The sequence below is a fragment of the Elaeis guineensis genome, chromosome 14, assembly GCF_000442705.2.
Source record: "Elaeis guineensis isolate ETL-2024a chromosome 14, EG11, whole genome shotgun sequence".
Taxonomy (NCBI): Eukaryota; Viridiplantae; Streptophyta; class Magnoliopsida; order Arecales; family Arecaceae; genus Elaeis; species Elaeis guineensis.
Genome location: NC_026006.2, coordinates 67098222 through 67124273, shown reverse-complemented (window position 1 = coordinate 67124273; position 26052 = coordinate 67098222). Strand labels below are relative to the sequence as shown.

General features: G+C 38.0%; 2 protein-coding genes across 2 annotated transcripts; one reads left to right on the top strand and one right to left on the bottom strand.

Moving 5' to 3' along the window:
• The first annotated feature begins 594 nt into the window (after positions 1 to 594).
• Positions 595 to 17371, top strand: LOC105056998 (UDP-galactose/UDP-glucose transporter 5B). Its single transcript, XM_010939412.4, has 11 exons — positions 595 to 1207; positions 6162 to 6275; positions 6352 to 6444; positions 6611 to 6676; positions 10284 to 10382; positions 13593 to 13672; positions 15161 to 15273; positions 16241 to 16329; positions 16579 to 16665; positions 16756 to 16824; positions 16908 to 17371. Exons 1-11 carry the CDS (start codon positions 1097 to 1099, stop codon positions 16968 to 16970), a joined length of 984 nt encoding a protein of 327 aa, XP_010937714.1. The 5' UTR covers positions 595 to 1096; the 3' UTR covers positions 16971 to 17371.
• Positions 17372 to 18232: 861 nt separating this feature from the next.
• On the bottom strand, positions 18233 to 25266 carry LOC105056999 (protein-tyrosine-phosphatase MKP1). Its single transcript, XM_010939414.4, is given in 5 exon segments — positions 18233 to 18429; positions 18548 to 18723; positions 22409 to 23463; positions 23466 to 24464; positions 24467 to 25266. Coding segments are annotated over 4 exon segments (2394 nt in total). The 5' UTR covers positions 24753 to 25266; the 3' UTR covers positions 18233 to 18429; positions 18548 to 18669.
• Between the last annotated feature and the right edge of the window lie 786 nt (positions 25267 to 26052).

The window sequence follows — 26052 nt, the reverse complement described above, 5'->3', positions numbered from 1 at the left end:
TTTAAAAATTTTGTAAAACAAAAATTTCTCTGTCTTTTAGAAAAATTATGACATTTTATATCCTATGCATAGAATATCATAATTTTTTTTTTTAAAGAATAGAAGTATTTTCGTCATTCAAAATTTTTAAATGAAAAAATTGATCAACAAATATTAAATATGTATTAAAAAATAATTAGATAAAAATGTCACTCTTATATTATGATATTCGAGATCATATTATGACATCTTGATCGTAGATTATATTACATTATAGGATGTCATATTTTTTTTTAAAAATAAAAATATTTTTAATATATAAAATTTTAAATAAAAAAATAATTTATAAATATTAAATATATATTAAAAAATAATAACTATGTTGATGAATGGAATGAGACTGCACTCCACGCTCGATTTTCTACACCGCCCGCGGCACGCAAGGAATTTCTCCTGAAGCTAAATGGCCAGGGCCACGGCTGGATGGAGTGCAGCTTGCACGGGGTCCAGTTTGGGATTTGAATATTGGACGGGGTCCCAAATGCAGCTTGCAACCGTTAGAAAATTCTGCCATGTAATTATTCAAGCACGTGGGCATTATTTCTTCGCCGCAGCGACAATTACCACCCCTGCCGGGCTCGACCCCGCTGACGACCTTTTGGTTGTGTTGGTCCCTCCGCTCTCCAACACCGCACGATCGCCGCGACGCCGACCGCCGGCCACGCTTTCCTCTTTCTTCCCCGCCTTCTTCGCCCCCTAAACTATTGCCGAGTCGCCCTTTCCTCTTTCCGCCACGTCCCGCTACAATCTCTCCTCGACCTCCCGATCCCCATTTATCGCGCCCGAAACTCATCTCTCTCCCCCTCGATCGGATCAAGCAAAGCCAAAAAAAAAGCAAAGAAAACCCTCGCCGATCGCTCCCACCTTTCCAGGCTTTCCTCTCCCTCCACGCCTCTTTTCGATTGATCTACCCATTTCTTCCCTAAGGAGAGGGGGCAAAAATCTCTCTTTTGTGAGAATCTCTTGTTCGTTTGGTTGCTTAAGTCCAGCAGTCAATCTTTCTCTCGTTGTTAAGGGTTTGCGGACAGCGAGCGGTCGGGGTTGGATTGGATGGAAGATGGCCGAACCTCCTCTTGTTCTCGCTCCTGTGAAAGAGAACAAGGTGTGGAAATGTGCGTTTGCCGTGGTTGGGATCATGAGCACTCTCGTCATATATGGGGTCCTTCAGGTACCGATATATTGCATATTCTTTGTTATTTTACATGATTTATAGTTCAATTACGAGGATTTTGTCTCGAATTTCGTATCAGGAAAGGTAAGGAGTTGGCCATAGATGCGATTCATATCTAGTACGGTTGGTTCCATACCGATTTCTTTCTTTTTTGTTTTTGTTTTGGTATGTTCTGAAAGAAGCTTTTGTTTTTAATTTTAATATAATATAATTTTTTAAAGCAGTCCTTATACAGGCTAACAGAATTGAATTTCTTTACACAAAAGAACTCGATGGAAGAAATAAATAAATAGCCACCATGGATGCTAAATCGACAGCTTTAGTTTTTTCCTGTTTGTCATATTGTGGTCGCCTGCAGTCGGTCTCAGCTTGGCTGCTGCACCTGCCAACTTAGGTTTTTTACATCTGAAATAATTTGAGAACAATCGCACAAAAGAAAGAAAAAGAAAAAGTTGAGCTTTACTATAAACCTTTTTCATATCATCCTGCGTAAAGATGTGCTTCAGCACGACCCGGGAGGTACGTCGGGTGGTGCTTTCTAATAGTGGGACCCATAACCCTACTTTGTAGGAGAATGGTGATTCTTTGTACTCTTCATTCCTTCTAACTTAGAAATTTTTTTCTTAGTTAGGTAGTTTAACACCAATAAAAAGAACCCAATTAACATATATTTTTATATTGTGTTTATTGAGAAGATAATTGCTATACATGATGCCATTATTATTATCTAGGCGAGACCAAGGTCCTCTGATAAGTTTTCAAGGTCTATTGTCTTTGTCTTTATCCTGTTTTCAGCAACGAAAGTTATATTAAGTCAATATTTTTTGTTGTTTCAACTTTTATGGTCTGAATCACCAGTTTATGGAGCTAATATGACAATTTGGGTGTTAAATTATTCAGAACAAACTCCAGTAAATAAGAAGCATCTTCGAGATGCCAATTGCTCACTATCCTCCTAGGATCTATTTTCGGGGAATTTTCATGATTTCTTATCTGCTTAGGTTACATTTTAGTCTTCATCGTATAATTTCGGTGCAATTTATAGTTTGTATTAGGGGTGGCAAAACGGGTTGACAGGCATAAACAGGTTGACCCATTTACGACCCAACCCATATAACATAAATTCGAATCCGGCACGTTTATTAAATGGGTTAAGATTCACAACCCGTACATGAATAACTTTTTAAGCGGGTTACTCGTGTAACCCGTTTATGAAATAATTAACAAATCTAATATACATATGTATATATGTATACATTGAGAAGCCTCCATTTGACATGTGGCCATCTTAATATATGTTTCCTTTGACACGTGGTCCTTTTCTCGGAGGCTGAAAGAGAAAAAGATACGATCGAAGTGGAGGATCAAACTCCCCGACCTCGAAGTCGTCCCTCACAGCCCCATTCTCATCCACAATTTCAAACCTCTCCAGCAGCGGTGGCGGCGCAGGAGGACTCGAAGTTGTTCCTCATAGCCCCGTTCTCACGATCTTGAACCTCTTTGGCAGCGGTGGTGGCATAGGAGGAGGAGGAGGCGGGGGAGCAGGGGCCAAGAGTAGCAGCCGAAGGCGTGTGAGATGGGGTGGTCTGAGCAACAGAGATGAGAGCGGCGAGGTCGACAATGAAGCTAGCATATAACCAATTTGAAGCCACCAAGGGCCAGTGGAGACCTGACCCATAAGAAATTCCCCAGCCCCATCCAAAAAAAAGAAAAAGAACACTACCTGGAAGGTGTGAGCAGAGAGCTACCATCCATGGCGCCTCACCATAACTGCACCCAAGGCGTTCTCTTTGGATCCCTCGCAACAGAGCATTAAAAGGGGAGAAAACCCAATGGAGAGAGAGAGAGAGAGAGAGAGAGAGAGAGAGGGAGCTTGCTTGAGAGGCCCCACGAAGGGCAGTGGGGTTTCTTTCTTTCATTTGGGTGAAATGGTTCTGGTGGACGAGGAAAGGGGAAAAAGAACAAAGGAAAAAAACTCCACACTCAAGCCTCAGGGGAAGACGAGAGAGCTTTGGATTGGGTTGGGTTTGTTTGGTTTCTTTTTCTTCTCTTCTTTCTCTCTGCTTTTCTACTCTCCTTTGGAAAGGAGACTTGGGTGCAATTTCATGTCTCCTTCCACATGTGACATGTTTGTTGTGCGAGGCTATGAGTTATATTTATCTTGGATTGCCCAGGCATTAATGCCTACACATGGTGGAAGGAGGGTGACAAGGAACTTATTGAATTCTAACTAAGGGCTTAATTGCTCTTGTGACTTTTGATTTGCTTAATTAGGATTTATATATTGACTGTTAATGAGCAGGAAAAAAATGGAAGCTGTCAAATTGGATTCATGATGGAAACCTCATGATTTGGATTAAAGTCCTTCTTTACTAATGCTTTGGATTCAAATGAGCCTAGTTGATAGCTTGAATAAATCATGTATCAGATAAAAGTTAGGGTGTCACTCAATTGATTTTTGGACTTATGACTCAACTGAGTTATGAAAAGTTTGGCAAGGCTCAAATGAGATTTGCTTATCTTTTTTTCAATGTGACCAAAGCCCACTTCATTTTTGAGGTGCTAATTTTAATTTTTGACTCTATTTAATTGAGTCATGGCAGCTTGGCTACATCATGAGTTAAACCTTGCATTATATAAGTGCTTAGATTTTGTGTTGGTTCTTATATGCAAGAGTTTAAAAAAATATAAACATAAATATGATGGATTCACCTTCATAAATTATTTGAAATTTGTATATTGATATATTTTTTGTCCATTCCGAGCAGACAGACAACATTATGGAATCAAGATTGTTGAATTTTTACAAGATTTATCTGATAACTTATAATGCATGATATATACAAAAAAATAAATTTTTTAATTTTTTAATATATACATAAATATATAATAAAATAGATAAATAATAAAAAAAATCTCATCCCATGCATCGCATGGGGTTCTAAGCTAGTTGATGTATAAATCTTGAAAAAAAATAAAATCCAGAAAGAAACCAAACAAGACCCAACAAAAACCCACAATAGTGTGATACAAACAAACCTACTAAAAATATATATAAAAACTAGCATCAATCATGAATGAAAACTATTTCAATGTAAGAGTAATTAAACCATACCACAAACGTATCCATACTTAAATTTCACAAATCAACAAAGTTTTAACACCAAATCAATCTAACGAAATATAGGGAACACATCCTATACAAACACCTATAAACAAAGATGACTTTTACATTATATCAAGTATAAATATAATAAATATTAAACCACAACAACTCTGAAAAAAATAACAACAAATTTAAGAAAATTGCTAGAAGAGTAAGCGTAAAATAGTTATTTACTTAGGTGTGCAGTACCTTAAATTTATAGCTATTATTATTAGTTATAGTTTTATTTTTTTCTTACCTCCGTTGTTAATGTTAGGATGGTAAATGGGAGTGGCAATTGGCAAAGCCACAAAGGTCACACTTGTTCCGCTTGGCAGGAGAGAGAGAGACTACAAAGAAACTGAGAATATAAGAGGCAGAGAGTGGGGTGCGGCTGTGAATCTTTGGGGTAGGGGGTTAGATTGAGATTAGGTGTTGTTAGGTTTAGAATTGTTATGGACTTGACAAAAATAATCTTACTTTTCAATAAATTTACAAAAACATTAAACTGGTTATACGGGTCGTATTTGGGTTCGCGGGTCAACTCGTGAATGACACGGAATTGTGTGGGTCGTAATCGGGTCGACCTGTTTTCGATCCAACCCACATAAGCCCAACCCGAAACCGCTTAATTCCATGTCGGGTTCATGGGTCGTGCCAAAAATTGCCACCCCTATTTTGTATCTGTTGCCAACACCAAGACTCTAACTGTCTTCTAAATGTCTGAGTCATGTTGGAATGCATTAGACATGCCTATGGCTGGATTCTAACCTACTTCAGTATCACAGTGAGTGTACTTTGATGTTTAATTCAATAGAGGGATGCTATATCTGAGGTTTTAAAAACTATGTTGGTCCTTCAAGCTTGAAATGTGGGTTTCGATACATACAAGTTCTAATGCAGCTAGTTCTTTTTGTAGCTTTCTCTTAGTTGTTCTATAGCCTTAATTAGGAGGTACATAGTGAACCATGTTCTTCCTTTGAAGGCTAACAAGTATTTAGGTTGCTCTTCAGGCTGTAGCTTAACCTAGATATCTTTGCAATGGTTTTGTGCGTTTCCAATCCTATGTTATATTATTTTAGCTAAAACACTTTGCACAACCCAGGTTTTCCTACAGCAAAGTCAACTCTAATAGGTTGTGCAAAATTGCTACCCATTTGTTTTCGCCATTTTCCTGTTGCAAAAAAGCGACAGTGTCCAAATTGTTACATTTACTCTTGATGGACCTTGAGATATGCCACTAATCATGGTGACCTGATCAACAGAGGTGCATGTACATGAAAATGATTGGTTATTACATATGTTTTACAATAGCCAGCCTGATACTCTAATCATTAACAACTTATTACATTTTAATATTTAAGGTTTTTTTCAGCATATCTTAAATCGACACTAAAGGGCCATTATCCAGTTAGCTCCTGGCAATCCGGGGTCCTGGGAGGGGTGGCATTTTTTTTGCACAGAATGGCTGCCCCAAGACTTGAGCCAGCGCCATCGCGCTTGTTAGCCCAAGCCATTGCGCTTGTTAGCCCAAGCCATTTACCAACCAAGCAATGGTGCCTTAAATTGGCACCTATCATATTATTTTAATTTAAGTTATGTAGCTCTGCTTGAAGGCTTTCCAAATCATTCATCTTAACTTTTTGATATTCTTCAAGTGTGTCTTATTTTAAGAGTCTGCTATTCGATAATGCATTAATTTTTTTGTTCCTTGCAGTTTTGGCTAAGCCTCCTAATCATTGTTTAAAGCTGGCAATTTATTGGATAGCATGCCTTTTGCTCACTTTAAATTATTTTCTCATGCAGGAAAAGATCATGAGAGTTCCATATGGCGAAGACAAAGAGTACTTTAAATACTCACTGTTTCTTGTTTTTTGCAACCGTATTACAACATCTGCAGTATCTGGAGCAATATTACTGGTAAATTAGCTAAACAATTTGTTTCTAAGGATGTGTAGGTGAAGATGGATTGCTGATTTCTTTTGTCTTTATTCAGGCAAGTAAGAAATCCTTGGATCCTGCTGCTCCACTGTATAAATACTGTGGAGTATCAATATCTAACATACTGACCACAACATGTCAGTATGAGGTAAGCATATTTTATTTGGTGCCCTTGATGGTTAATTTCTTTATTCTAAGAATAAAGTCACATGAGCTCTTTTCAGTCTGAATTCAGTATTTTTGGTTCTCCACTGAAACTTGGGCTTTAATGAAATTCCCCGTATGCAATGACATGAAAATTGATTTTGTTTCAGGCCCTGAAATATGTAAGCTTTCCAGTTCAGACACTTGCTAAATGTGCAAAAATGATACCTGTAATGGTAAGTCACCTCTTTTTGATATTAGAAATGGTGACTATGAAACACATATCCAATTTCATGTATCCTGTGTACTTGACATAGCTTATATTTATTCTAACCCACCTTTTTTTGCCTTCTTTTTGGCTCACTGGATAGAAGGTGAATGCATAATTATCCCCATTCCAGATTGCATTTGATGAACTTGTATCTGATAAAAGTGGTTGGTTATATTTGGAAGATTTATTTTAGGACAAAGTTGCATTTTTTTCAAACATATATAACAAGACTGAATCTATAGCTTGTAACATCATGACTTAATAAATATTTATTTCCTAAAGAATATGTGTGCATCTTTGTATCTTTATCCTTGTCACTTTATGGTTACAATCATTTGATTCTAGGTTTATAAACATATCTAATCAACAGGAAGTTTTTTTTTTTTTTTTGTCTTTATATTAGTTATGGCATAATTGTGATATTTAGTGGGTTTTCTAATTTGCTTTTTTAACTTGAGATAATTACTTTACTCTCCATGATGCTTGAGGTTTACCTCTAATTACAATTACTGTATAAGCTACAACTTTTTCTATTTAGAGCATCTATGCATTTCAGAGATAATAATTTTTCTCTCCATGATTGTTGATGGATACTCCTACTTACAATTATTATATAAGCTACAAGTTTTCTATCTTTTGTTCTGGAACATGTTGCATTTTGGATATTTGTGTTCATTACTTTATGCATTTTCTGATTTTTTTTTTAATTGATAAACAAGGAAATTTTCATGCAAATATATAAAATTTCTCTATTTTCAATTTATATTTCATATTATCATATTATTAATGTGTTTTCTTCAATTTTAACATGAAGATGTAACTTCTCTAGCTTTGGCCCCTTTTTTTTCTCCAGAAAAAAAAGAAGAAGCTTGAAGCTCACATGCTTCTCTCGGTTGCAATGAGAGGTGCCCAGAAACTGAAATTTGGAGTTAACATTTATTATATGGATTCCATGAAGACATGCATCCACATAGTGGACAATTTTATTTTTCTTTTGATACTCTCAGCAATACAATTCATCATCTTCTTTGTCATCTTTTTGGTTGCTATATGATAGTTTTTCAAAAGCAGTTGATAGGTTCCTTGTTCCATTCCTTTTTAATTTCTAATTTTTATTCTTGAAGAGTTCTGGAAGGTAGACATATTGTTGTATAATTATTGTAATGGACTTTCAAGTTTGATCTAAATCATAAATTAGTTATTTCAGAATGATTGAACTTCTACTTGTGGTGGTCTGCAATAAAAGTTCGTCTTAATTCCATGTTTCTTTACACTTGTCACAAAGTAACTCATTCTTTTTATTAAGAGGAAACATGGTGCACTTTTTTGTGGATAATTGTGTTGCTTATGACACGAGGAAAAATACGTCAAAAATTTGAAATATGAAAACATGTCATGTATGGAGTGGATATCCAATCTTGGGTTTCTGGTTGATCATGACCCCACTTTGAGACTTATAGGGAAATGTTCTAAGATGGAAATAATGCACATAAGTTTTTTGGGTTGTGCAATAATGATGTTTTAAGCATATAATATGAATACAGAAAATGTAAATGCCTAGAACTAAGAAAGGTGGTGTCGCATGTGTTCTTTGCAGGAAGTTTCATTTTGGAGAATTGAGGATAAATTGACCAACCATCTGAAATGATCTGGGTATCCTAAACTAGACTTTGAGGAATCCTTCATAAGACCCTTGGTTTTTGTGGGTTAAAAAAGAGAAAAGGAGGGCCCATAATGACATAATGTAGATAGAAGTGAGAAATAAATAATGAAGTTGGCATTTTTATTGGACGTATCTTTTGATAGAACAAATGGTAAAGAGTAATTATTAAAGCCAAACCCAACTAATTTGGGTGAGATTTCTTGGTTAAGGTCTTTATGGAACTAAATTCTAAATTTATATTTTCAAAAACTGGAGGCTTAAAGCATGGTGTATGGGCTGCCATTTAGGTGGGGAGCAATCTTTATAGAACAAAGCTTAATCTTCAACTTCTTATATCATTCTAGAAAGAACTTTATATGCCAACAGAAGGAAGGTCATGAAAGGAGGAAAACACGTCATCAAGTTTCAACTTGCGAAAGGCAGATAGCAAACTTACATATAAGCCTTTTGATGATATCAACGCTTCTTTCAGTCCTCATGGGCTATATTTTACAGTCAAATGACAGCGGCTACAGGATTGGAATATGGAATCCATGGAAACATTGGCTTAGTGTCTGGCAGGACAGATCCGCAGAAAGAGGGTTATATGGCAAAAATGAGAGGAATTTAAATCCTCAAAGTTTAGTAGATATTTTAGGCAAAAAGATGTATCCAAATTGCTATCCTTTGGGAATTTTACGAAATTAAAGATGAGATCTGGTGGAATGATCTGTTAAAAATAGCACCTGGATGTGTGTTTCTTTTTTTCTTTTTCCTTTTTTTGGGTGGATGGGGGGATGAAAAGGTTGAGTGACTTAGAAGAATAAAAGCTTGAGTGTGCATGGCTGTCATTGGAAGATGAAAGAGGGAACTGGACCTTAATCTGCAAGAGGAAGGAAGAGGCAGCCCAACTTAAATATTTTCTGGATCTAGCCTGTCTCTACTTCCAGTGGTATTTCTTTCTCAAGGGGGGCTGTGTAACATCTATCTCAAAATATTGTTGCTCAGAAACAGACAGATCACATGCATGATAATCTTTAAATCTCAAAAATAAAAGCAGAAACTTTATCATGTCTTCTGACTGATTGATTTATTCTCTAACCTCACTGAACAAAAGGCTCTAGTGGTTAACAAATTTTCTGTGGACTCGTCTATTAAGGGGTAACAAAAGGTCCATATCTCCTAATTTTTGGCCTATTTAGGGCCTGTGATAGGTCTTTTGAGCAATTTAGATTCTTTGCTTCTCCTGCTAGCAAATTAAATCATTGGTGTGTGTGTGTGTGTGTGTGTGTGTGTAGTTTTCTATTTATGTAAATCATTGATCTTACATATGATAGCTTTGCAGATTCATTGTGAAATGGGGTCGATAAATTATTTACCCGTTGATATATAAAATAGAGAAGTTCACCAGGATGTACAATTGTACATTATTGATCTTCTATTGCTGTTGGTTCATATATAGGGCCAGATCTTTTTAGATTAAAGTATTTTTTTACATGCATTTTATGAGACAAATTCTAAGCCATAGTCATGGTCCAAGATCCTGGTTTATGCAACGAAGTTGGACTTGTAGCTCTCTCCATATTTGACTTTTTGCTAGCATAACAATCATAAAGTGTTATTTGCACCTCCATCACACTTGAGACATTCCTCTCACTCTAACCATGGTTTTATTTTATATCATAATGGATATAGAATGATTTGCTTAGGTTTTCTCATGTTCTTCTAGTGACAATTTAGACTAAAATGATAAATCATCCTACAAATAAAAAAAAAACTAAGAAACTCGAACCATTTTTTTCAAATCTAGGTTTACAGTAAATGCATCAACTAAATCTCTTTTTGTAGGCTTATTTTTGTACCTTTGGTGTGTAATTGTGTATCACAGTCAAGTACCTTCATTCTGACGAATCTTTTATTTCTCATTCAGGTTTGGAGTACACTTATAATGCAGAGGAGATATAATGGGAAAGACTATTTGTTTGCTGTTCTGGTTACAGCTGGCTGTACATTATTCATTCTATATCCGGTAATTAGTGAGCTAAAAAATTAAAAAAATATTTGAATCTAATTCTAATTTGTACAGGTCACTTGTAATTGCTTAGTTCATAAATTGGTGATGTCCGCTCATGTGCATTCTTTAGTGTTTTTCTTTCTATTCAAATGCTCTTCAAAATCTCTATCCAAAAAGATTGGCACTTGGGCAAACAAATGATAGAGCTAAGGTATATAATTGACACATTGTCCGGGTTTGGACAAAACATAGTAGCCATTGAGGAAGGAAAGTGTCAGTATGAACAAATTACTGCCAAGAGAGATAGGAATTAGCAGCATCAAATTTATGTTTCACATAGGAATATACAAAATAAATAAAAGAAAAGTAAAAAGAAACAGCTAAGTCAAGTGTTGAGTGTAGTTATAGAAAGAATCTTAAGTCTCCATATCTTGTGGGTTCAGACAATAGTTTGCTTTTGCCATTATTTCATTATGACTTGCTGTGGATCAACTGAGTCTTGATACTTCTTGATGATTGAAAAAATTATCTTGGAATTGTAATTATGGTTGGTTTGACTAGATTAGTCTGATTTATTACAGAACTTGAATCATCAAGGGATGTTTTCTACAAGGTTCTAAACAAGAGCTTAAAATCAATAAATCATAAACTAAGGGTTGCAAGATTATGGATGAGGAGTCAAACTAAAAAAAAATAACCCCCAGAGTACATTTATTTGATGCCTAGACTTTTCAGTGAGAGGTCTTTATACTGCAGAAAATTTCTCTAGGCAGTTTGAACACAGACCGGAATGAATCCGACTGAGGTTATTATGAATTATAATCAGTATTTTGCCAGGTGTCTAACTATTCTCAAGTGCTGGACATGGCAAAAAATTTTTATGGATGGTTGAACACGGACTGGAAAGAATCCCACTGAGGTTATTATGAATTATAGTCAGTATTTTGCCAAGTGATGAAGTATTCTCAAGTGCTGGACATGGCAGCCTCAATAAATCTAGGCATGGAACATGGTATTGATTCTAGAAGCCATTTTTTGATATTTATCCAGAAAAGAGAGAATGAGAAAAGGGAAGGAGAGAGAAATATATGTTGTCTCACAAACAAAATAATGGAAGAAACATGAATTTGCAAGTTGCTCAAATTAGCCTTGGGTACTTTTGAATGACTTTAGATCTGTCAAGAATTAGTGTTTGCCGAACCATCCCGAACCGGATGGTTCAAGGCATTCCAAACCGTACTGACGGCAAACTGAGATAGTTCGGTTAGACAAATCAAAACACCGGAGGAGGGAGAGGGAAAGAGAGGAAGAGAGAGAGAGAGGAGGGGAGGGAAAGAGGGAACAACGCTGCTGGAGGCTGGCGATGGTCCATTGAGGATGTCGGAGGGTCACGGAGGCCTCCACGACTCGGTGTCGTCTGATAGGATATTTAATTGAGAGAGAAAGAAAGAGAGAGAGAGTGACGATATCGGAGGGAGGTGCAGTCGACGAGAGGCTGTTGGAGGGCGTCGGATGGCTACTATGGCCATCGGGCGACAAAAAATGTACGAACGGAGCCACGGCCATGGAATAAGGGTGACCGTCCTTGCTCAGTCATCGTGTTTTTTTTTTTAAATGATGATGAATAGTGAAGAGATAATGGATTTGCCGGTTTCATTGTTTGAGGATTTTTCTAAAAAAATTTTAGCAATAGTGTGGCTGGCAATGGGTGTGCTGGCTTCACTCAAACCCGTTGGCAGCCTCACTATAGTCAGAATTTTTTTTAAAAAAAAATCCTGTGAAACAAGGATGATCACCTCTATTTCACGCCCATGGTGTTGCAGGCCGCGATTGCGCTGTTCGGCGGCCATGACGGCCAGTCGGAGGCCCTCCGACGGCTTTCCTTTCCTCCTTTTCTTTTCCTCTCCATCTCTCTCTATCTCTCTCTCTCTCGATCGAGAATTGACGAAGGAAGCAGAGACCTTAGCGACCCTCTGAGTGTGCCCACAGCCCACTTGTGACCACCGTCGGCATCTCCTGCAGCCACCCTCTCCCTCTCCCTCCCCTCTTTCTCTCTTTTCCTCCTTGCCAGTTCCCTTCTTCTTGTTGGCGTCAATCAGAAGTAGTTGCAGTAGTTATAGCTGCAAGCAATTAAGCACTGAGTTCTCCAACAATTTCTTAAAGCATCTCATCTAAGCAATTCTGCAACCGACTTTGCTGATGACACAGCATGTCATACATCATGTTAATATTGATAAATTTGATTTGTCATTTGTTATGAAAGAAAGTTATCTCATATTGATGATGTATCCAAAGAAAATGGCTTTTAAGCGCACCAACTCTAATATTGTATTATCTTGAAAATTTCTAGTTCTTCTTAGGACAATGATGACAAAAAGTAGATCTTGTTTATATCATTCTTCAATAATTATGCTGTCATGCTATGTTTGATACTGCACAGCCAGCCAAGTTTAAGATTCCAATTACCATGGTTGAGAAGTTTCACAAATCTTGTTACTTCGAGTGTGAATTTTCAGTTTTGTAGGATCATTTGGATCTACATATATAATTAGTTGAACCAAGATTTTAAATAAATGCGAGTTGTTCAGATCAACAGTAGATAGAAGAATTGTGGGCAGATAATAAACGTGATTCAATGTCAAGAAGGCTGCATCAAGGATGGAGGGATCTTAAACTAAAGTCCCTAAGTTGCATATGCTACATACTATAATAAGAGGTAAACCGATTAGATCCATGAAGCTTCTTCTGCAGAAAAGATAGGCAACATGATAGTCCTAATGTTTTGATCATTTATCATAGGAGGAAAAGTGAACATACTATGAAAAATTTCAGTGATGTCGACTCATGCTCATTCACATTTAGGGTCCAAACTGAATAGAAACCAGGCAATTATGATTTTCTCTTAGGGCACTCGTCACACTGGAATAATTAATGTACTTAAATTCTTTATGCATGTAAAATATAAGTGATCATTGCTTTAAAGCTTTGTAGATTTCCATGTAGTGTTTTAGCATTATTATGCTGACGGTACCTTGGTAAAATTTTCATTAAGTGGGTGATTTGAGCACTCTCATTCTAATATAATTTAGTGCCACATGCTAATGTTACATTTATTCTGATATTGGTGTTTGGCTTAGTAATTGTTTTGTTAGTCTAAAGAAATAAAGAAAAGATCTGTTTATTTTTGCTGTCTGACATATTTTGACTTTGAATTCTCATATGTAGGCATCAATTGACATGAGTCCATACAATACAGGAAGAGAAAGCACTGCTTGGGGAGTTTTGCTTATGATTGGTTATCTTGGGTATATCCTGCTGCTTATTGCTAAATTATTCCCATGTTGAATGATTGCATGACACAGTTTACTCTACTTTTTAAGTGATGTCTTCATGTTTTCCTTAGTCATGAAATATACCTCTCAGATGACAAAACTGAGCATTCATAATATTCTTGTCTATAATGATCATGATGAGTATTTCGATTATTGCTAATGTTATGTACGTTCAAATTTATAGAGAATCATTGCACTGTCAGGATGAAACTTTTTGAAGAAAAACCACCTGTGTTGATTGAAGTAATGTGGTCTTTTCTGTCCAAGATCAATGTCCCCTGATGCTTGATGACATCCTCAAAGCTCCTTTCATGGCACCAGGTCAATGCAAAGGCTAGAATATTTCTTTGCTTGCATTGTGTATACTAGAAATCCATCACAATATTGTACTTATAAGGTCTGTTGTCCAACTTCTCAACCCAAATTCAACATGATACTTGCATGTCAGGTTTGCCTTCCTTGTAGCTGCCTTGTCAAACTTTTTTTGGTTGTGACCAAGATTGACATCCATATTTGTAACTGTTTAGATTTTGATTTACAGAGGTGCATGTTGGTCATGTATGAGATTGTTTAACCTTTTCTTTACATAGTTAAGATATGCATGAGCTAATGGTCGAGGCCCAAGTGTCACCATTTCTTTTCCCAGGCTCACTATCATTTTTGAAGGAACCTCTTTTTTGGATTTCATGGTGTTTCATGTTAAACAAGTAACATGTAAAAGATGGATTTTTCTGATCTTAATAGAAGTTGACTTCCATGGTATGTGAGGTTTGCTGAAAGTGTTAGTGGAAGTGAAGTTTCATTTCATATTTTACTTCTCTTGTGCTAGTTCAGTCACCATCACTTCAGAACATCATCCAACTTTCAATAAAAATGTAGTTTTAAATTGTTGTTAATTCTAGTTCTCAATATATGGTTAACACAGACTTGACACCATTTTTTATCATTTTCTCTATCATAAAGTTCTATTTAGCATTGGAAGATTCTCTCATAATATAAGACCATGCAATGGTCCTTGTGCCTTTGGTGAAATTGCATGTATTGTATTGTATTGATCTTTTCATAATATGTTGCAACCAACCTATCATGTATATGAGGATTTGCCACTTTAGAATGTCCAATGTCAAATGTAGTCAGTGGACTTGGTCTCTCTTGACTAGCTGTCTCCTTCAGACGATGTCTTAATTTTGCTGTCATTGTGCATTCATTCATCCGTTGACATCTATACATTGCTCAAACCATTTCATCTTGTTTCTACAAGTTTGCAAATGGTTTTGCAAGCTGTGTTTGCTCTTTTGTGTCTGCAAGATACATCTTCATTTTGTTTATATAATATTTTTAGCTAAAGGTTATTGATTTTACACATGCTTAGCTGTTCATGCTTTTGATATTGTTTTCAGAACATCTTGTTAAATAGATAGGTATATCTGTCCACTTATGTGCTGCTTCATATATTTGCAGATTTGATGGCTTTACGAGCACATTCCAAGACAAACTTTTTAAGGGTTATGACATGGAAATCCATAACCAAATATTCTACACAACAATGTGTTCTTGTCTTTTCAGCTTGACTGGTAACTCCTCGTCCATTCTGGATTGTCTTTTTGATGGTTTAAATTTCCTTCAATGTTTGTTTGCTGATTTTCGAACTGAAATATGGTAGTATGATGCATGTACTGCTATATATGAATAGAAGGTACTAGAGATGATAAATCTTATTTATTTATTAATTTATTTGAAGGGTTGGTGTTGCATTTAATGTTGCATGCAGTATATCTGGTGTAGAAACATGTTGACGATTGAACTTCTATCTGACTACCTTTTTTCATAGACAGACATGTTTGGATTACCCAAGGATCACCTTGGAATTTTGTAAGACAAATTAAGCTTTAATACAGCATTCATATTTTGCTTGAAATGCCCAAGTTGTAAATTAGTGATTGAAGTAATGAAATCAATTAGCTAAACTACGAGATCTTATTTTAGCCTCTGAGAAGAGGCTCTTTTTTTTCTTCTCGTTCTTTCACCATGAAAGCAATGTCAAGTTGCTTTTTTTTAAATGAGGTGATTCTAGCATTTGCACAAAGGTGTTTCAAAGATTTAATTCTTTATTTATGCCGGCTGCTTTTTGTAATGATTTCAATGGTATCAAATGCCCAAAATTAGGGTTTGTTGCAAGAATCTCTTGCAACTTTTGTTTCTTTTTTCTTCCTTTCTCAAGTCACCTTATAAAATAAAAGTTTCTTGCCTATAGCTTTTGTTTCTTTGAGTTCTGGGTATGTTGCAAGAATTTAAGCCTCTTGCAACTTCATTTTCTCTTTCCCCTCCCTTCTCTGGGCACCTTAATAAAAGAAAATTTCCTTGCTTTGTTTCCTTGTTGGGCCTTTGTTTCTTTAGGTTCCTGCTTTGTCAGCCATTTGGTGGTAAAGGGCTACTAATTTTCCTTTTCCTTTATTGAAGATTCTTTTCCTATATCAATCACCGTGTGTGCTTTTTAAAATTTCTTTGCTTGCTAAAATGATTTTTTATTTTGTAAAACAGGACTTCTTGTGCAAGGTCATCTTATGTCTGCAGTAGATTTTATGCTTCGTCATCAAGATTGCTTCTATGATGTTGCAATGCTGTCCACTGTGAGAACCTTTTTTTAGCCTCTCTCTCTCTCTCTCCACACACACACACACACACACACACACACAAGCGCACATGGACACATGCACGTATACATGGTTGTCTATTAAACCTCCCACATCATCATTTCCTTCTTTAATTAAAGGAAAGAATCTGCTAAGGTCCTTTGTAAGAAGTAACTAAACTGAAATAATGCTGTGCTATATTTTCTGATCAAGTGCCCATTTTATCGCTGAGATTTATGTTTGCAGGTAGCGACAGCCAGTCAGTTCTTTATTTCTTTTACAATCCGAACGTTTGGGGCTCTTACATTTGCTACCATAATGACAACAAGACAGGTATCAGATGGTCCTGGGCTTCTTACACTTTAATCTAACATATGGATCTGTCTAATTGATCTGACAAATTTGTACCCATCATTGGTGCAGTTGGTGAGCATTTTGCTGTCATGTGTTTGGTTTTCTCATCCCCTAAGTTGGATGCAATGGATTGGAGCTGTAAGCATTTCCTTCTTCCTATCAATTGATTTCCATGTCTCATGGTTTTTCGAATTTTAAAAGTGACATCAGCATTTCATCAGGCCATCGTCTTTGGAGCTCTTTACACGAAAAGCTTCTTAAAAGGCAAAGCACAAGCTGGGTAATGGTTTGGATGCAAATTCTGCAACCAACACTTCATGACACTTGAACTTCAAGTGGTTTTCATCTTCGTGGGAAAATCTTTGGTATTTTCATAATTCTCTCGTTTATGGACTTCCTCGTCATGTTTGCTGCCCATTGGCGTTGATAGACAGGATTATGGAGAGATGGAGCCACTATATTAATCTTTTGGTCTACAGGAAGAACTTCAATTTTTGATAGGATGAACTAGGTAGGTGGAAAAAGGGGAGAAGAAGAAAAGGAAGAACTTGCTTACCCAGATACAAGTAATGCTTTCAGGTGGAGAAAATAGGACGAAATGGTGGTGTTTACATGTAAGATAGGAATATTTTTGCCCTTTCATTATAAGTAATACATATTATGCATGAAAAAAAATTTATCCAAATGATGTCTGTTTTATTTCATCAAAAATCCGATTTGTGTGATCAAACAATTTATAGAAAACTGTAATGGTTATGCACAACGTTTTCTAATGTAAACATGCCGCCCTCTTTGACGGCGCATTGCATATTGACAACTCAGAAGGAACACTGCCCAAATGCGTTGACTGTGATTTAAGAGCTGAAATAATTGAAACCTCTGGATGACTATTTGCAATCAATAGCAGCAACGTACGCTCCTTTATATACATATATAAATATCATGCGCAACATTTCTGGTGTTGATGGTACCACCTTCATCGTCGTTCATTAGGGCGAGTGAATCAGGCAGCTCAGAAGATGAACACAGAGGGATTGGATGATCCAGATGGTGAAGTCGGAGATCAGTTAGACGCCATTATTGAAGGCTCATAGGTAAAGATCTCTATAGAAAACCAACAAAACGTTCATTACGGATTAGAAGTACCGGTACAGATAAATTGGGGGCAGTGTTTGGATTGGCGTCCAAGCGTAGATTTGCCCTGTGGGTTTATCAATGGTGATGACGGTCCTCGTAGCATTGTTTCCCGTGGTTTAGAGACTCTACTTTAGGCTTGATCCCAAAGACTCATGGTACCTGGTCTACAATGTTGCACATCTATGTCTCCATTTAATTTGTAGCAAAACATGGCCGACAAGGCCTGTAAAAATGATAGCGGGCTTAGACTGAACAAAATGGGCACAACGGCCTGACTCGTTTTGGGCCGTGCACATTTATGACTTGCATTGGGCCCGATTGTTTACCAAAAGAAACAAACTTAATCCACGGGTCAAGAGGACATCACTCGGAGTTTCGACTTCGTTATCATCTCCTCAGCACCAAGATATGGAAAAAGTAATGAGTTGATTCATTACGAGAGAGAGGATTCAGTTCATCAACTAAGCAAATGAGCTATCAAATCTGCTTGTGATAATGTACAAAGGGTCTTAAAAAATCAGAGTTTCTTCATACAGGGGAGCGGACAATTTACATCCAAGCGTGCCAAAATGTTAGTAGCCACAGATGTGACATTCTGGCAGCCTCCTGCGATTACAAAATGACAATGGAAATTGATTAATTGTCTTTAGAGAAAACTAATAAGAGTTGAGATAACTGATGCTTAAATTTATTCAGGTGACAGGGAACTTTGATTGATTTGTACCTCACCGATCATTGCGGACTCGAGCAATTTAAGCAAAATGTCATAGAAACTCCACTGTATAAAAATTGGACGTAAGAGAAATCAGAGTCGAGCTTCAAGAATGCTTCATTGCAGAGCGAACATTAAGTAGAATTCAGCAATTCCAGGAATTTCTCTGTCTCCTGCTCTTTAACAACCTATCATCATTTAAATTCCAGAATAAGTAACCCTTGTACTAAGAATAGTTAAAACAAGGATTATATAAAAGCATACTAAAACGAAAATAGAAATAAAATAAGTGGCAAACAGAACCTTTTAGCGTTGTAGAACGACCAATATTCTCATTTACAGAAAGTAACATATCACTAAACAAGAATTTAAGATGCATACTCTCCTCAAACTGATCTTAACATAACTTAGGTAAGCATGTACAAGGTGCACTAACAGCAGTTTCATGCAGGGATGTGCACTTTGAACGACGTAGTAGTTATCCCTTCTAAATACATGTGTTCTACAACCATCCTTTCCATGAAATTCTGTTCCATAATTTTTTTTTTCTTGATGCCATTTGTCAAGAAACATATGCACCTGATTAAGAACAAATGCTCTCATACAAGATACACAGGTGGCCAAGATGCAATCTTCTTTCATCAAGCCTTGATTGATAAAAGTAAGCTGGGGGAAATAGGTAAGAAGTCAGTTGTATGGAGGAAATGCCTCAAAACAAGTGATCAGAGGAGAAATGTATGAACAAGTTCTGGAGTAGTCTACAAAAGCCTAACCTTATGCCAACCCTAAAATAATGTTTAGAGTGTGCACTGAAAGAGATAAAGCAAGATGCAGGTTCCATTTGAAAATCAAGTATATTGGTGTAAGATTTCATGTCAGAAAGAATATGCAGAGAGGATTTATCTGGTTCTAAATGCCAAATTTTTTAACAAGAAAATATAAATGCAAATCAAGCAGTCTCTTCCAACCGCCAGCCTCCTACTGTAACAATTATCAACTTCCTTTAAATACCCCATCCAGTCCAGGAGACCAAATGACATGACCAAGAAGCACAACAACACAAAATTAGTTCTCTCTCAACACAACTGTCCCAAGTAATAATTCCAAGTCCCAAGATTTGCACTTGTCACATGAGGAAAATTAGATCGTAGCTGACTTGATGTACAGCAGCAAAAAGTTCAGAATTGCTTTGGCCATATCCATGCCATATATGATACAGTTTTCCTGAGCATGGTGTGCATCAATGCACCATACTCATGAAAATCTCATCAATGGTCCTGTCTTACTAGTTTAAACTCCCTCCAGTAACAAACCCTTGGGCACCCTCACAGAAATAGTGAAAAACTCAAATTTTATTGGATCTACCGATTAGGTTTCAAGCAAATGTATGGTACTCCAACCATGAAAAGAGACAAGCACAACTTACATGAGCTTATGGCCTCCCCAAAACAAGTTGACCACCGAAGCAGGAAATGATCCAATTAGTTAAAACAGATTTACAAGAAGACAGGACTTGTGGTTGACCTGGTGAGACCCACCTGACCCAGCTGGTTTCAAGTGACCTGGCTGACCTAGCCAGGTTTTTAGTGACCCGGCCACATCTTCCGTTAAAAAAAAAAAAAAAAAAAAACACCAATGAACCAGGCTAACCTGACTCAACCCTCAATCACATGAACACAGTTTAGCTCCTTAACCACAAAGAAAGATTATTATGTTGTGATATAATTCTAATAAATGTACTTATTATAAGATATCTACACTCGAAATCGTTTTTGATAAATGTCCAACTCTAACATTATTTTTAAAGTAGATATGTGCCACTAATTATGCATATTCTTCTAAAAGTATACCTTGTTATTAAATTTTTCAATATAAAACATTATATATTACATTCACACAAATTTCTAAATATGTAAGACAAATGATGCCCATAAGGCCACTCCAATTCATCCACCCAGTATGACTATGGCAGCCCCAAGTCAAGCAGCAAACAAGTTCCAAAAACTTGGTTTTGGCCGAGCCAAAGAGTTCCACTTGTGGCAGTTTTAGTTTGAGTTTCTTAGTTTCAATCAAGCCAAAAAGAGTTCATTGTAGTAAGCTATATGGCAAATATTGATTTAAGAACATTTTTTAGAACCATGGGTGTACTGCATATAATTTTAGTGGGATGAAGCCTTTTGAAATTATTGAAATTAATAGAAAAACAAAATTACATGAAATTCTGCTCAATGGAAGGAAGAGTTAAAAATCCAGTAAAAATTCTAAAATTTTAGAAATAATATTTATATCATAATTTGTGAAGACAGTGAAACATGTAAGGTCAACAACATCTTACTTCGTGCAAATAGAAGACAGCCATATAGTAATTCTTTTCATAAGTTTTTATTCTCCTAAATCTCATCTGAGTAAGATCAACTCCTAATCTCGCAAATATTAATTTATTTCAACAAAATCTTTTCTAGGGCTCTCACGAGAAGGCCAACTGAAAAAAATCAAGAAAAAGAAATCCTTGATTTTGGGTTTTTGTCCTTTTGGTCAAAACAAGGTTAGTTTCAGCAAAATCTAATAGAGAATGCCGAAACTCAGGCACTTTCAAATTGGTTATGGCCAAATCTTCAACCTTGCTCAGAATCACCAATAAGAGGTAGTTGATGGAAACACAGGGTCAAGTATTCTAGGGTCTTATATGAATATCTAATAGACTACAATACAAGCCATATGGGGAAAAGCTTAACAAATACAATAACCTTCTTCCTTCTCTATTAAGTTCTCTTCAACCGGTATATCTTTGTTTCTATCATCTTCAACCGAATAATTGCTTTGCTGAAACAAATCCTAGGTCATTACAGTAGCTACTTTTGGTAAAGTGTGTGGTTATTTTGTTTTGAAGAAAAATTATCTTAAATCCACATTCACATATAGACTAAAAATGTCTATCTAATATGCATACCACAATTGAAACCCTTTCATATGTGGACCACACACCTGCTGTGGGGCCCATCCCATGGGGCTACAAGCATGAAACACTTGGCATTTAGACGGTTTATCAGACACTTGCAGCTGTAGCATGCCACAAAAAAGGGATCATTACATTGTACTTCCATAATTGCTGTATTCATATTAACAGACTAGAATGTTCTTAATAGTGCACATGCACACACTATTGTGGATCAATACGGTTGCAATCTCATGCTGCCAGTCCCTATTTAATGTAGAGCTAATCTTTTCAACCTTGCCCCAGATTTTGACCAGTTGCTTGTGCATTACATGTTAAACATGTGGAAGCATAAGGTTATGAATGACTTCATGCACACTACTGTGTGTAGCATTATAGAGCATACTCATATGCTGCCAGCACAGGGGTCTCCCAGTAATGTCAAACAAGGATGAGATCTCACTTAGAGTGCTTGCACACATGCATAAAAGCATGTCGGGGGGGGGGGGGGACCTCCTCATTTCTCATTGAATCTATTACAGCGACATATCTTACTTGTTTCTTTAAAGAACATATTTCAACTCTTTCTATGCTCTGCAAAGATCTTATCACAAAATAGCAGGTGATGGTAGAACATCAAACACAACAATTGATTCATTTATGAGATTTCCACATATCATCAAGATTCAGAGTGGTATTCTCTATAAACATTATCAAGGATATTCTAGTTCCCCACCAAGATATTTCAACAGAAAATAGCAAGAAATAGATTCATCAAAATTAATAAGAAATAATTAGATACCTGTTAATCTTGCCAGAAGTAAATCTAATGCAGAACTTATTGACCAAATAACAATAATTACAGTAGAGCTTTCTGACATATGGAGACAATGAACCAATTCACTATTTAACGATGAAAATAATTTATATTTGCATACCTTAACTGGAAGGTCCTTCCGCAGGCCCATTAAATCAAGAAACTCACAACCAACTTGGTGCCAGTCATTTGGAATAACTTCTCCCACATCTTTGCTGATCTTTAATTGAATTTGAGCATTAGCCTGTTCAAAGCCACTTCCTATCCACAAATATAAAATCCTATCTGCCTCTCCACTTTTACCAGCATTAGGAATCAAAAAAAGAAACACTCCTTTGGAATCAAGATCTTCCCTAGCAAATGTTGCTAGCTTTTCCATATTAGGCCAGCGATACACTAAAAGACTTGTAGGATTTGGACTCTCCAACCTAACAACAACCCTTCCAGTTGAACCAGGCAGCACTTGATCTTGTGCGAGATGATTTTTCTGGGAACTCACCCTACTTTCTGCACTATTAACAGCAGATTCACCTATGCACTTGACATCTGAAACTTCCCCTACACTACCTTTCATGTCTAAAGCATCATCTTTGGACATGTGGTCATCCTTACTCCTATCTGTGACTTCATTTGCACTTTTGGCATATACAGACGATGTTTTTAACACCTTCTGAGATAACAATGAAGCATCATTTTTGTTTAGTGATGGCAATTTCAGATGTGAAAAGCTTCCCCTCCTTTCAGCAATAGAGCGTGCAAGCCCCTTAGATGGAGAAGAACCTGATTCCCGAAAACACTTCGAGGGTTGCATATTGCCTGAGAATTGGAGAAAAGGCCTAGATGATGGTGGCAAAGGTTCAGGCAAGTTAGATGAAGCTCGTGATGGTGTAAGTGAAGGAGAGGAGGATGTTGAAGGAGAGATGGAAGGTGACTCTGAACTACACTTTGAACTCATACTCGAGTCAGAGGAAAGTGAACTCGGAGAAGGATATGGAGGGGATGTAGATGTCTCTGCAGCCAAAAGCTGCACTCGGTCCATGCGGGGATCCATACCCCTCACCAATGCAGAATCTGAATAAACTCTGCAAATAGGACCAGTTATGAACTTACGCCTCAATATACTCCAGTTGCTTTCTCTTGCCGGAAGGTGGGTTTCCTGCCCTGGTCCGAAGAAGAGAATGGTGGCACAACCCCTCCAGTAATTGCCTTATAGAAAAGCTCAAAGTCTACATCATATGACTCCACTCTCCTCTTACCAACGGCAACCTTGACTGCTGTTTCAATCTGTTCCTTGTTAATCTTTGTGGCACTATCTGAATTCAGAGGGGCACCTGAAAATGCCTCCCAAAACTCCAATGGCTCATCACCTTCTTCAATCATCATGACAGGCCCCTGCACCTTCTCATATCTTACCACCTGAAAGGCCGCAGCTTTCGCATCCTTCTCCATCACTGGTTCGCAATTCTTACCGACCCAGACATAAATCGATGAGAGGACATGAATGATGAACGCCCCCCTCGAATCCAAAGCAGCTGGTGAAGGATCATTCAACATCTTTGGCACTAGGTGCAAAGGATCATAAGATGAGTGAGGTGCCGTTCGGTACATCCTCAGCACTGAATTGGGGCTCAGTGGGATGGCATGGACCCTCTTCTGGCACTGAAGCAGCTGGCAAGCGAAACCCACGTTCGGATTGGCGATCCCCCTCGCAGCCTTAACATACTGGAATGCATCATCAAAGCTCTGCCCCTCCCTCCACATGAGGTAAGCTATAACCAGCGAGGTGGATCGGGACACCCCCTGGCAGCAGTGGACAAACACCCTTCCGCCCTGCTCTCGGACATCCTCGAAGTAATCAAACACATCATATAATATGCTCGTGATATCCTCCGTCAGGCTATCCTGCAACCAGAGGGTCTTGTAAACGAGATCAGACCTGAAGTACTCCGGGCAAACGAATCCAACACAATTGAGGACGTGGGTGATTCCATTCTGGCGAAGGATTTCACGGTTCTTGGCCACGGAGTCTCCACCGAGGTAGATGTGGTCGGCCACCTTGGAGCACTCCTTATCAAAGAAGGCGATCTGATCTTTCTTAACCTGGGACCGCAGCGAGGACAGATCCAGCTTCAGGCCCTCACCGGGCTTCCCGCTAGGGGTGGGGGGCTGCAGCCACTCCCGACGTCGTCACTGCTGGCGTCGGGCCAGTCCTCCAAGCTCCGGCGGGCGATGGAGAGGGGCTGGAGAGGGGGGAGACAGGAGCGAGCCTTGCCGCTCTGGGATCTGGGGGTCAGGGGAGGCGGCGGGCAGCGCCGGAACGGGGCGTTGGTCGAATTCTTTTCTTCAGTGGAACAGCTGGAGCGGTCCGGTGCAGATGTCCGGGAAGAGGACCACGACGCCGACCTCCAGAATATTTTCCGGCTACCGGAGAGAGGACCGACGGCCGCACCCTCTTCGCCTGCCATTGCTGCACTTCACCTCTCGATCAAGAAATCAAAAAAAAAAAAAAAAAAAAAAGAAAAAACAGATTGGGCAGACGACGGCTCATCTATGATGCCGATCGAAATCCCCGAAGCTAAACGACATGAAGAAGCGCTTTTTACTCATTCTAACGCCAAAAAAACATAAAAAAATCTCAAAAAACGATTTAAAACAGCGAGAGTGAGATGGGGGAAGAAAGCGGAAACCTGGAAAGAATCGAATTCTAGCTTTTGGCGAACAGAAGGAACTCGGTTCTTTCCGGAAGCTATTAAAGTAGGCAAAGAAATAAAAAAGCAAGCTTCGAGAGAAGAAAAGGAGGAGAGAAGAGAGAGAATAAGGAGAAGAAAGAACCAAAGATACTCACAGAGACTCAGCCTACCGAGGGCAAGGATCTACTATGCTTGGAATCGAAGAGGGAAGAAAGCAGAAATGGGTGAGAGAGTTACAGAGGATAAGGTGGGGATTTAACCGCGGTTGGGTGGATTCGGGCACACCGAACCACGAGCGTGCGCGAACCTGTGGCGGAACAATTGGCGCCGTGCATTTGAAAATACGAGGCAAGTAAACCGATCAGATCCGTCGGAATTGGTCGTTCTCGATGACGGAACAACCGGTGGTCAGACTTAAGGAGGCAACAACTTTGACTGAGCTGTGGGTCCTTTTTGACCAGAACCGCGTTGGACTGACGTTCTCTGGAGACTGCAACGCCGTTCATGCAACGCTGGGGAGGTTGGAGGATAAAGAGTGGCGTTGCGGGGCAGCGTTGTTCGCGTGGACGAGGTCCACTCCGCTCGAGTCCAGTCGAATGGGACCCAGTGAGCATCCGTAATTAGGTCATGTATTGGCTACACTAGGAAGTTTAGGCAACATCGCGCTAGTTTGCATGACACTGACACGTGTCCCGTTATGTCAATCCACGTAATCCGTTGGAAGAGTCAAATCTTCTACGAGCATGACCAGCTCGTGGAGAGCTGAAAGTAATGTACGACACTCCACAGGCAGATCGTTTCTGCTGGATTCAGGAGTCCCACCGTCGCCGTTGGAAGAAATGTAGAAGGGCTGGAAAACGGCCAACTTCCCTTATTAAATAGTTGCCTTCCGTTGCGGTCAATATTTTATTATAACTTCATCGATGAAAAATATTTATAAAATAAAATTTATTTAAATTTAAATTATATCCGACAAATTTTTTTTGATATTTAAGTCAATAAAAAATAATAAATAATAAAAAAAATATTTGAAATGACAGTCCCAATCCAAAATTATTTTATCAATACTATTCAT

What these genes read in the sequence shown, in the direction of transcription:
- LOC105056998 (XM_010939412.4), top strand. Translation starts at nt 1,097, where the DNA reads ATGGCCGAACCTCCTCTTGTTCTCGCTCCTGTGAAAGAGAACAAGGTG. An exon ending in TATCTGGAGCAATATTACTG is followed by an intron (nt 6,276 to 6,351) that starts GTAAATTAGCTA and finishes GTCTTTATTCAG; the next exon opens with GCAAGTAAGAAATCCTTGGA. An exon ending in ATGTTGCAATGCTGTCCACT is followed by an intron (nt 16,330 to 16,578) that starts GTGAGAACCTTT and finishes TTATGTTTGCAG; the next exon opens with GTAGCGACAGCCAGTCAGTT.